At 44.8% G+C, this 12473-nt stretch overlaps 1 protein-coding gene across 1 annotated transcript in view; it reads right to left on the bottom strand.

The window, feature by feature from the left end:
* Positions 1–10194, bottom strand: part of IFNAR2 (interferon alpha and beta receptor subunit 2) — a 28784-nt gene extending 18590 nt beyond the window's left edge. The window contains exons 1-2 of the mRNA XM_050929406.1: positions 10108–10194; positions 6352–6445 (exon numbers count right to left, since the gene is read on the bottom strand). Of these exons, the coding sequence (XP_050785363.1) occupies positions 6352–6391 (40 nt within the window). The 5' untranslated portion in view covers positions 6392–6445; positions 10108–10194. The remainder of the gene's footprint in view (positions 1–6351; positions 6446–10107) is intronic.
* Between the last annotated feature and the right edge of the window lie 2279 nt (positions 10195–12473).

Here is a 12473-nt window from a genome sequence, read left to right as displayed (position 1 = left end):
GTTCTGAGAGTGACCAGACGTGCAACCAGGTTTCTCTCCAATCTCTCCGATACAGGCTCTTATAAGTTCAGAATAGTGAGTACTAGGTAGATAAAGCAAGTTAGGTTTATGTTTGTTTTCTTTATTTGCAAATGTGTATTTGGCTGGAAGGAGTTCAAATTTGTATTTTGCTAAAAGGATTTTAATTTGTACTTGTATACTTAGGCTGGGAGGGTATTCCCAGTGTCTATAGCTGAAAGACCCTGTACCTATTCCATTTTAAATTTACAAAGATAATTTTTACTGTTTTTTCTTTCTTTAATTAAAAGCTTTTCTTGTTTAAGAACTTGATTTTTTTTTATTCTGGTGAGACCCCAGGGGACTGGGTCTGGATCCACCAGGGAATTGGTGGGGAGAAAGGAGGGAAGGGGGAGAGAGAGGTTATTTTTTCTCTGTGTTAGGATTACTTTCTCTCTCAGGGAGAGTCTGGGAGGGGGAGAGAGAAGGAGAGGGGAAGGTACATTTTCCTCTCTGTTTAAGATACAAGGAGTTTGAATCACAGTGATCTTCCAGGGTACCCAGGGAGGGGAAGCCTGGGAGAGGCAACGGTGAGGGAAAGGGTTTACTTTCCTTGTGTTAAGATCCAGAGGGACTGGGTCTTGGGGGTCCCCGGGAAAGGTTTTGGGGGGACCAGAGTGTACCAGGCACTGGAATTCCTGGTTGGTGGCAGCGCTACAAGTACTAAGCTGGTAATTGAGCTTAGAGGAATTCATGCTGGTACCCCATCTTTTGGACATTAAGGTTCAGAGTGGGGAATTATACCATGTCACCACAGATCTAAATCAGTATCTGCAGAACTGCAGGGCTCTCCTGGGAACCACAGTGGCGAAAGGAGCAGGATGTGGGGCTGCCACTCCCAGGATCCAGTGCCCCACGCCGGCAGCTCCTCCAGTGTGGCTGTACCACCTGCTGCCCCGTTCCCAGCCCTACCCTCACCCCTTCCATGCAGCTGTCTGCATTTCCTGTCTGGGGGCATGTGTGCCACTTGAACACAAGAGCGAGACCAGAGACAGCTGCTGGTGAGCCTGGTGCCCACTCCAGTGGGTAGGTCTGAAGGATGGCACAGCTGCACTGGGATAGCTGCCAGCATGAGGCGCTGGCTCCTGGGAGCAGTGGCCTCACGTTGTGCTCCTTTCGCTGCTGTGGGTTCTGGGGAGAGCTGTGTGGTTCTGCAGATACACTTTTATATCCATGGATATCTGCATCCACAGATCTAAATTTGTATGCATGCAGGGCTCTAGCTGTTAGCTGAAGCTCAACACAGCTGAAACGGAGCTCTGAATCTTTCCACAAAAGCCATCCATGCTCCCTCCTTCCTCGATCACTGTGGACACCACCAGCATCTTGCCTGTCAGTTAGGCCTACTACCTGGGCATCATCTTCAATTCAGACCTCTCTCTAGGTACCCATGTCCCAGCTGTGTCTAAATTTTGCAGATCCTTTCTGCAAAACATCTCTAAAATATGCCCTTTCCTTTCATCCACACAGCTAAAACCCTCACCTAGAGTCTCAACTGCTGCAACATCCTTTACTCTGGCCTCGACAAAATGCAATCTTGCCCCACTCATATCCACTCAGAATGCTGCTGCAAATATCATTCCCTTAGCCCATTGCTTTGACCATGTTACCCCCCCTCTGCCTCCCTTTTCTTTATTGCATTGAATGCACGTTGCTTGCATTCACTTTCAAAGACCTTCATGGTCTATCCCCACCCTCCCTACCATCTCTCATTTACTATTCATATGTCAACCCGCATTCAACTGGCCAATAATGCCAGCCTCCATTGCCCACTTGTTAAATTTTCAAACAAGCACCTTTGTACCTTCTCCCATCCTGACCCTCACACTTAGGAAGAGCTCCCCACAAACATCCACAAAGTTACCTCATCGTCCTCCTTCAAATCTTTCCTTAAAACTCTCATTTACTGTGATGCCTCCAAAAAATCAACAAGTCGGCCACTGTTGCACTGATACCACTGCCTATCATGCTGACCAACACTGGCTCAGTTTTTTTTCACTCCTCTCTGTTGGTAGCTACCTGTTATACTTCCTATCTTATACTTAATTTGTAAGATCTTTGGGGCTTGGACAACCTTTTTATTTTGTTTGTACAGTACCTAGAACAATGGGGTTCTGGTCCATGGCTAAGGCTCCTAGATGCTACAATAAATAATAATATAACCAATTTAAGCTTTTAACAAAAGTCACAGCATGGAAGGTTTTGAAAGGATGAAAGGAGTCTTAGGACAAAACTTAAGACACATGAACACTGAATGGAGGACTGCAAATTAAGGCAAACCCACCTTAAATCAAAGTGGGTTCAAGATTCTAGTGGGATATCAGCCCAGGTTAAAAAGAAGGTTAATAAGTTTGGGCATGTTGGAAGGAATTATCCAGCATTGATATAAGCTAGTAACATTTTTGTATTAATTGTCTGAATATTCTGTTAGGGAAAGTAATTCTTGTGTTAATTTAAAAGTGTCAGTCTATGAGAGGAGGGATATACAACTTAGCAGTGAAATAAACTACATGATCACAATGCAGACAAATAAGATACAAAATAAAGTGAAATGTCCCCAGAGGTCTAAAAATATTTTCTGAAATAGCAAATTACTTGCTACAATTGAAAAGACAAGCTTTTAACTCAATCATGCATGCTTATAATCCTACATGTAATACAGTATAACATTTGATTGTACATGGAGTCTAATGTTAAAAAACTGGTACAAGAATTATTTCCTGGAAGTACCCCCTAATTGCTCTCATAGTATAAATGAAGTGTCGTAATTACTGAAATTAAACAATAAGATACCAGAGTAGAATCCTTAAAACTGCAGACAAATGTATTTATAGACATTTCTGTGATGTTCTTCATTATCGTAACTAAATGCTTTGCACGTAATAAATTTATCCTCCCAGTACCTTGGGAACTGACACACACAGAGATTAAGCAATTTGCTCAAAATCACACAGTAAATCTGTGGTGGTGCCTGACAGAAACCTTTTCTCTTGAGTTCTAGTCTGTGACTTAACCACAAGACATCCTTCCTGACATATTCTTTCCTCCTGTCTATGACTGCACAACAAAAATCCATGATAGAACTGTGGTTAAAGAGAGTAGAAAATCAAGAGAACTAGAACAATTTATTTCTTGCATTAGATTATCAACTATTTTATAAAGTTTGGTCACGCGGGATGAATAGTAAAACATTTTAAAAATAAATAATTGCTTTAACTTTTATAATATGTAGAGTAACATATAAGTTAAGATTTTAGGCTTTTGGGAGCAGGAACTCTCTCTTCCCATACATGTAGCAGCTAGCATATTTTGGCTGCTTCCACAACACAAATAAAATAATATTACTACTGCCTTATTATGATACTGATCCAGCTTCCAATGAAATAAATAGAAAGTTTTCAAGTGACTTCAGTGGGAGTTGGATGAGGCCCTACCACTTCTGTAAGAAGATAAACACTATTGCTGGTACAAGTTATCTTTAATTTAAAAAATAGTAACTAAAACTACAGATATAAAATGTATCAATTTTGTAAAAGGTTTAGTCTCTGTCCTCAACAGTTAATATATATTTTTTAAAAGTATAGCTTCTTTGGCAAGCGCAATGGGTGAAATTCCTATTCTGGAGAATTCACATCGCCCTCAAGAACTGAGTTTCCTTACATCAACAGAAACTTGGCAAGCCTTAACATTAAATCATATTTGTCAGCAATATAATAAGATTCCAGGAATGTCACTCTATGTGTCACTATGAAATCTAAAATGTCTGATGAGCCAATGCGAAGCAATGGAAGCAGCCACAAGAATGGTAGAGAATTATTTTTGTTCAGAATATCACCAGGCTAAACCATCACTGAGTTTTGCCATCTTTTAGCATTCAATTATTAAATTCTCAGCTATTCTGCCTTAACAAATTATACAGTGTGGTGTACAGATACTGTAACTCAGGGGTCGGCAACCTCTGGCACGTGGCTCGCCAAGGGGTGGGCCAGTTTGTTTACCTGCCACATCAGCAAGTTCCACTGATCGCGTCTCCCACTTGCCGCGGTTCACCGTCCCAGGCCAACAAGGGTGGCAGGAAGCCACGGCCAGCACATCCCTCGCTCGCGCCGCTTCCTGCAGCCCCCATTGGCCTGGGACGGCAAACCATGGCCAGTGGGAGCCATGACTGGCCGAACCTGCCGAAGTGGCAGGTAAACAAACTGGTCTGGCCCGCCAGGGTGTTTACCCTGGAGAGCCGCATGCCAGAGACTGCTGGCTCTTGCTGTAAATTAAACTTGTGTGGTATACCTGTATTCTACAGCTAATTTGCATGCAGCAATTTCATTAGTTGTATGAGGGAGACTGCACCATTGGTGGATTGGTTGGCCCAACCACCATACCTATGCACCAACCGCCATCCACACAAGTCAATACAAATCTCCCAGCACAGTTCCCTGGATGCCAACCAACACAATTACCCTGTGATGGGGTACACCAGACCCTCTGAAGCCCCCTGCTGGAGACCTTGCAGCCTTGCCATACCCCACCCCAAAAAAGGGCAGTGGAGAGGGTTCTCCAAGCTGTCTAGAGTGGCTGTATGGGACACAGCCAATCAGGGCCCACCAGCCTGGTATAAGAAGAGCTGCAGGGCCACAGGGAGTTCAGTTTCCTGCAGGAGTGTGGATGCTGTGTGGCTGGCTGACAGAGCTACAGGACCTTGGATGAGGTAGTGCTGCCAGAAGCCAGGAAGAGCAAGAAGGAGCCCTGAGCTGGTTGTGGGGCCTCCATCAGGACAAGGCCCTGAGGTGAGGGTGAAGATGGCACAGGGCCATGGGGAAATGGCCCAGAGAATTAAAGCAGCAGTGTGACTTAGATAAAGGGACACAGTGACAGCTGCTATCTACAGTGTCCCTGGGCTGGGACCCTGAGTATGTGGGCCTGGGTCCCCCCGTCCCTCCCCCACATTAGCCACTGGGAGAAGTGGCCTCGACAGTGAGGCACCCCAGAGGGGGAACTGAACTATAGTGGCCCAGATGGAGGGCTGTAACCAGGAAGCCCCAAGAGGGTAAAGACATTGTCCTTCTTCTGGAAACAATTGGACAGAGAGAGAAGTGGGTGTGCACCTGGCCAAGGGGGCACTCAGAAGAGGTAAGTCCACTCTGTTACATACCCATATAACAAGGATGCACAATAATGCCAAACACACTGACCCCCTCACAACAGCATGTGTCCCTCATTCACCACACACACAAATCAACACAAATATCCCAGCACAACATCCTCCAACCACAACACCACAAGCAGAACACACAATGACATCAAATATCACTCTGAAGCTTAGTGTGAGTTAGTGTGAAGTGATCAAAACAGCTACAATCATGGATGAGAGCTCTTTCTGTTTAGGCCATCACCAGGTTTAGTCATTACTATTGCTGACCAACAACAGCCATTTCTGACCTTTTTTTAAAAACAAACAACCCCCCCCACAGCTTTACAAATTACACCTTTGCAACAGTGCCAGCTTTCAGCTACTACTTTCCCTTATAGAGTGCTCTTTCTTCAGTATGATTGAGGTCCTGAATAGATACAAAGCTGTACTACTTCAACTATACTGGTACAGTTGAAGTGGTACAACCTGCTAACGTGGATGCAGTTACACTGGTATAAAAGTGCTTCTTCACATACTGGAAGAGGAATACGCTATTGCGGTAGAAGACACTTTTATACCAGCATAACTGCATTCACACAGGGGATTGTACCCGCAAAGCTATTTCAATATTATTTTTTAAAATCACACCCTTAACCAGAATAGTGATATTGGTACACAATTTGTGTGTTCTCACCTCAGATAGCAAAAGAGGAAACAAACAAGAAGAAGCTATATCTTGATTTAGATTAGAGGAGGAGGAATGAGAATGCAAAGGGATATGATCTGCAAGTTAAACAGGGACTCTTCAGGGCAAAGAAATTCACTGCATATTCTGTTGCTTTTTCTACAGAGTTAAATGAATCCGTCAAAGCAGTTTCCTGTTAAAGTGGCAGATGAGCCAGATTTTTTAGTTGTATAATGTTAAGGTATTGACCCCGCTAAATTCCAGTGATTTTAAATCATACAGCAATAATGTACAAAAGTTTAGGACAGGAAATGAAAAATGATCTATCCATCTGAAAGTACAGGGGAATTTAGGGATGCAGAATTCAACAAGTTCTTTCAGAGCACCTCTCTCATAAAAAAATGCCATGGAATCTTTACTGACCACTAGCATGATCAGCGCTGCTATTTCTTTGTACTGTATACACAATTAAGTAACTTACCAAGTTGACAAAAACTCAGTGGTCCAATCAGTACTGCCATGATGATTTAGAAGTACATCTTATTGATTGTGAAGTACTCATTTTACTTCTGGATCTACAAATATACCAAGCAAAATCAACTTCATCATAATTACTGGATGATTTACATAAAAAGCACAACAGGTCTTCTGTAGTAAGAGCTTATATCACATCTTTAATGTCATGTGAGAACTGTGATGAAACATTATCTTAAACATGAGATATGCAGGGTTTGTAGTGTTTAAAATAAACATATGCAAACATTTGTTTAAAGAGTAAGTATTTTCATTAAGGGTTTATACGAAAATGGTGTGACAGACTGACAATATTCTGAATGAACTTTATCAAATTAAGTTGAACATCTTTGGGGTCCATTGTATTAAACACAATTCTGTCTGTTATTGTGGGCCTGTATGTATGTATCTTCTCTTGGAGACTGACTAATCTCTGCAAGCTTTTACAAACTTCAAAGAACTTTTTGGAACAATACCTGTGAACTGGATATCCTAGGAAGTACCTGGGGAATGCAAATGACCAGCTTCCAATCCTCCAATTTCAAACTACACCGTGGGGAGAAAAACCCAGTGTCTACTAATTTCAAAAGTTGTCATTAATGAGATTCTGGAAGTAGTTACTCCACAGGGATTGAAACCATGCTTACTGCATCACAATTACTCTGGTCAAATGTGAAGGATGGACATCACCAGGATGCCAAAGTAGTTGCAGTATGGCAAACTGCAATTGGGCAACCGCCTACAAAGTGACCAAAAGACATGCTTCAAGGATACACTGAAGCATAATTTGAAACAATGAAACATTAATGCTAAGAAACATCAGAAACAGACAGATCACTCTGGCAAGCAGCAGTTAATGATCGGGTTACCCAGGGTATGGCTACATTTGGAATTTCAAAGCGCTGCTGCGGGAGCGCTGCCGCAGCAGCGCTTTGAAGTGTGAGTGTAGTCGAAGCAGCAGCGCTGGGAGAGAGCTCTCCCAGCGCTGCATGTAAACCACATCCTTTACGGGTGTAGCGTGCAGCGCTGGGAGCTGCCGCCCTGATTACACTGACGCTTTACAGCACTGTATCTTGCAGCGCTCAGGGGGGTGTTTTTTCACACCCCTGAGCGCGAAAGTTGCAGCGCTGTAAAGTGTGAGTGTAGCCATGGCCCCAGTTTGAGATTAACTGCTGTAGGGATCTTCAGGCACAGAGGCTGAGCTGTAAACAGCAGGAGACACAGATTGTAATCCCTTCCTCGGTATCACACTGCATATGCAATTCATGCAGGAAGGACTGTCACTCTTTCTTTGGCTTTTTTAGCCACAATCGTACGCAGAAGACATAAAATAACTGCTGGAGTCATCTTCGGCTATGAAGGACAACAACAACAGGAGTTAACTCTGGTAAGCTAATTAGCCTGTGCGTGGGTTCTTTTATTGTTTTAAATGTTTTCTCGGTAATGTTTTTTACTGACAATAAATTAGGCTGTAGCAATTACGCTGTTAACGGTATCTGAAGAGAAAGCAAGCAGGTTCTGTTTGGGCAGCCTGCCTCTGCCGAGGGTAACACAATGTAGGAAGGAAAAGATGCAGCCTGGAAATAACCCAATTAGAGGGGAGAGGAACACATTTCCATCCAAGTGAGGGAACTGCTGGGGAAGTAGGAGCCTAGAGTGGGTGCCCTCCTGGAACACTGAGGGGAAATACAGGTGCAGATGCCCTGAACTGTGACAGATGGCAGCTGGGAGCACTATGCCACTAGATCCAATATAAAAAAAGGTGAAAATTAAAAATGGTTTGACTGTATGTGAAATGCTATTAAAATCTGTGGTTATAACAATGAATGTTTCTGGAAAGGTGTGGAACATGAGGGGAAATTCAAGATGCACAAAATTATGAACTCTGGCAAATAATGCATTTAAAAAATCTTGGCCTACTAGGAACTGTATATTTATATAAGTTTCTCAGTCATAAATCTAGCATTCTAGAGCAAAGTCACTAAAACAGATAAGAACAGATAGTAGATAATGTTTTCACCGCTCTTAGCCAGAAGGCCCTACAACAAACAAATGTTCCTTTAACATGCCTCTCCCTTCTCCCTCTACCACCTGCACTCATAGTTGTTGTCCTTGGTCAGTGAAGGTCCAGAGTACAGAGGTGCTTTCTCATGAGTTCACCTCCCACCCTGGAGGGGGATAAGGCACCGTGCTTGCTTGCCACTTGCGCCAGCCACTGTTTGTCATGCCACTATTCACTCCACCACTCCATTGCTGATGGCCCTGTGCCATCACCTCTTGCTGCCACCTGCCACTGTGACCTCTGTGAGTCAGTCTTTTGAGGTTCCACCCAGCTCTCAGTGCAGGAGCCTCACAGTGAGTTCAGGCTGGGCTGTCTTTTCCACAGAAATACTATCCCACAGCAGGTCTAAGTACTTAGACCTGATTATTGCTGATTTCAGCACTAGTGGTCAATTAACAAAAGACTCTCTCTGGCACCTAATAAGTTCTATCTTTAAATAGGGGAGAGGGGCAAGTCAAATAGTGCCCGTTACTCTTAGGCACAGCCCTCACCACCAAGCAAAGTGTGTGTGTGTGTGTGTGTGTGTGTGTGTGTGTGTGTGTGTGTGTGTGTGTGTGTGTGTGTGTTCCCCCCCATATCCTCCCCGCCCCACTCTCCCGGGATCTGCCATCCAAACCCCTTGCTTATCAAGTGCAGTTCAGCTGAGGGTGATCAGTACTTAATTTATAATGAAAGAGGTGCCGGAGCTTCATAAGTGATGTGGCAAGCCCAGGGGTCCCAGGACTATGAACTGCTGAGCCTAAAGATCCCGGGGCTCAGCCCTGACAAAATTAAGCATTGAGAGTGAACCCCTCAATCAGGACACTCTAAGTTTAGTTTTGCTGCCCCTTACTCATACAATAAGGATAACATTTCATGATCCCCTCATTCAATACTAAAGTGATTTGTAACCCACCACCAGCCAAAATTGACCACTTGGGCAACACAGCTCTGTCTGCTGCATATCTAGGCAGAGTAGGTGAGTTCATTTAAATACAGTCTGGTCCTGAAGCCTTTCCACCCACTACTGGCTCATCACTAGCTGTCAGGGAGAGCTCATTCAGACCTTGCTTACAAATCATAACTGGAAATTATAAGGTTGGCCAAAATTACCGAAATGAACGTGCCAACATTGTCAGAAAAATCAACAGCTGTACGACGAACCTGGTCTTTGTTCACACTTTTCGAACCTATTATACTATTTCAGGGACAAGCATTGCATCATACACTGCATGTGCTGTTAAAGTGTGTATTAATGTTTCAATTCCACTTCAAATGTCGAAACAATGACTACACTGACAACACTGCGATGTAACCAGTTGACAAGGGAGGGGGGAGGGGTGGATTGTGAAATTTCTGCTCGGTGCCCGGGCCACCAATCCCTCCCAGCCGCTGGATCCCAGCCAGCCCCTCTCCCACGTCTCTGCTTGGAAACACGGGCCTTTTCCCAGCGACCCCCGCCCCCGCGCCGTTCCAGAGCCTGGCGCTACCCTGCCCGGGGCGGCCACATCCCCGGGGCAGCAAGCGGCGCGCTCGAGGGCCCCAGCCGAGCGCGGCAGGGGGCGGCAGCACACGCCCGGGGCTGGAGGGGGAGCCCGCAGCCGGGCCTGGGAGACGGGACCGGCCCCTGCCCTGCTCGCTGCCGGGAATCCCGCTCGCCTGCTTCCCCTGCGCCCCCTGTACCTGGCAGCAGTGCCACCCCGCTAGGAGCAGGGCGCCCGGGCAGCGTCCCATGGCGACACGGGCAGGCCCGGGACTCGGGCGAAAGCGCAAGCGCCTGGGCTGGCTCTGCATGGCGGGGCGGAGACGGGGGCGGGGCGGAGCTCCGTGTATCTGCGCATCTCCACCCGGGGGGAGTCTGTCGGGCAGGCCTGTGCTGCCCTCGCTTCCCCGAGAAGAGTGAGAACCGTGACCGGTGCGTGAGCCTGCGCGGGGAGCCAGCCCCGCATATGCCACAGCCTTCTCCCCCCATAACCGCATATGCTTGCAGGCCCCCGCCAATCCACCACTAACCCCCAACATTCCCCTAGAGACCCTCTGACCGCACACCACAACCCCCGCCCCCAGATCCCTGCAGCCGCTGACCACAAACCACCCCCAGCAGCCCCTACAAATCCCCTAATCAGACACCACAACTTGCCCAACATCCCCATACACCACCAATGACACCAAACAGCCCCATACACCTCTCACTCCCCCCAAACCCTTGCCACTCAGCTATTAGCATCCCCCAACCCCCAGCACACCCACTACACACCTCACTACACTCAGTGCCCCCTCACACACATAGCTCCACCTCAGATCTCCCCTACTACTGCACTTCACTCTGCTTCCCCATTATGTAGCCAGACTTTCAGCTGCGCTGTCAATACTTGGTGTATTTTTCAGAAACACAATATCAATATTTAGTATAACAGGAATTCTCAGGGCATGCAACATAACTTGGTTTAGCTACTGACGTTGCATATTTCTTTGTTTATGATGAGGAAGTACTGTTCTGTTTGATCCCTAGTCCCTCACCTCTCTTTTTAACTCATACATGCCTAAAACAGGAGGTTTGTCTTGGACTAAGTCCTGGTCTACGCCCAGTTTTTTTACTGGTGAAACTGTTGGTTAGGGGCATGATTTTGACTGAAATAATTATGTAATTCCCACTTTGGGTGCAGTTATTGATATAAAGGAACCTTTCCAGAGGGGTATAGCTGTACTTGTATAAGAACCTTTATACCAGGGGTAGGTGACCTATGGCACGGATGCCGAAGGCGGCAGGCAAGCTGCTTTTCAGTGGCACTCTCACTGCCTGGGTCCTGGCCACCGGCCCAGGAGCTCTGCATTTTAATTTAATTTTAAATGATGCTTCTTAAACATTTAAAAAACCTTATTTACTTTACATACAACAATAGTTTAGTTATATATTATAGACTTATAGAAAGAGACCTTCTAAAAACATTAAAATGTATTACTGGCACGCGAAACCTTAAATTAGAGTGAATAAATGAAGACTCGGCACAGCACTTCTGAAAGGTTGCTGACCCCTGCTTTATACTGATAAAACTAAGTCAACACTGGGAGGTAGGAGGTTGTATCACCTTAACTACACTGGTACATTTAAAACAGTACAGCTTTTGTGTTTAGACAGGCCAGAAAGGGAGGGGGGATTTTATGGGAGCTCTTTGCCAAAATATTAGGTACTCATAATTCTCTGGTTTCAGAGTAGCAGCTGTGTTAGACTGTATCCGCAAAAAGAACAGGAGTACTTGTGGCACCTTGGAGACTAACAAATTTATTTCAGCATGAGCTTTCGTGAGCATCCGAAGAAGTGAGCTGTAGCTCACGAAAGCTCATGCTAAAATAAATTTGTTAGTCTCTAAGGTGCCACAAGTTCTCCTGTTCTTTTCATAATTCTCTGTTGTTTTTAATGGTGGAAGGAATACTGTGGTAAAGAGAGCTATGTTTTGAGGGCTTTTGATAGTGCTGGAAGGGTCTGTGGTCTCTCTCTCTCTCTCTCTTTTTATTTTTTATTTTTAGTAGGGAAGGAAGCAGTTGGTTTATCTTTCCAGGTATTATTGTATGAAACCAGTATCATAAGCCACAATTGGGAACTTTGTCATTAACATAGGACCCATTCCAGTAGTAGTATTTTAGTAGTAAGTAAATTTGATGCTTGTCATTGTAATATTTGAGTGCCTCACAAGCATTAATAAATTAAGCCTCACAGTACCACTGTGAGATAAGAAAATATCCTACCTTTTTTACATATGGTGAACCTGAGATATGGAGCATTTAAGGGAAATCTCAAGAATTTTCTGATTGCTAGTTTTGTATCCTAATCACAAGACTGACATGTTTTAATTAACATGACAGTAAATACTACTTTTCCCTTAGTGGGGAAAAGACTGTATTTAAAAACATGTTAACTGGTTGTGGTTAACCCTAAGGTGCTCCTTAGATCAGGCATCAGTGTAGGAGGAGATCCTAAGTTTACCCATGACTAATTAACATTTTTAAACATGACTGTCCTCATCCACACTAAAGGCAAAGTAACGTTT

The sequence above is a fragment of the Gopherus flavomarginatus genome, chromosome 1 (genome assembly GCF_025201925.1).
Source record: "Gopherus flavomarginatus isolate rGopFla2 chromosome 1, rGopFla2.mat.asm, whole genome shotgun sequence".
Taxonomy (NCBI): Eukaryota; Metazoa; Chordata; order Testudines; family Testudinidae; genus Gopherus; species Gopherus flavomarginatus.
This window is presented reverse-complemented; position numbering and strand designations above follow the sequence as displayed.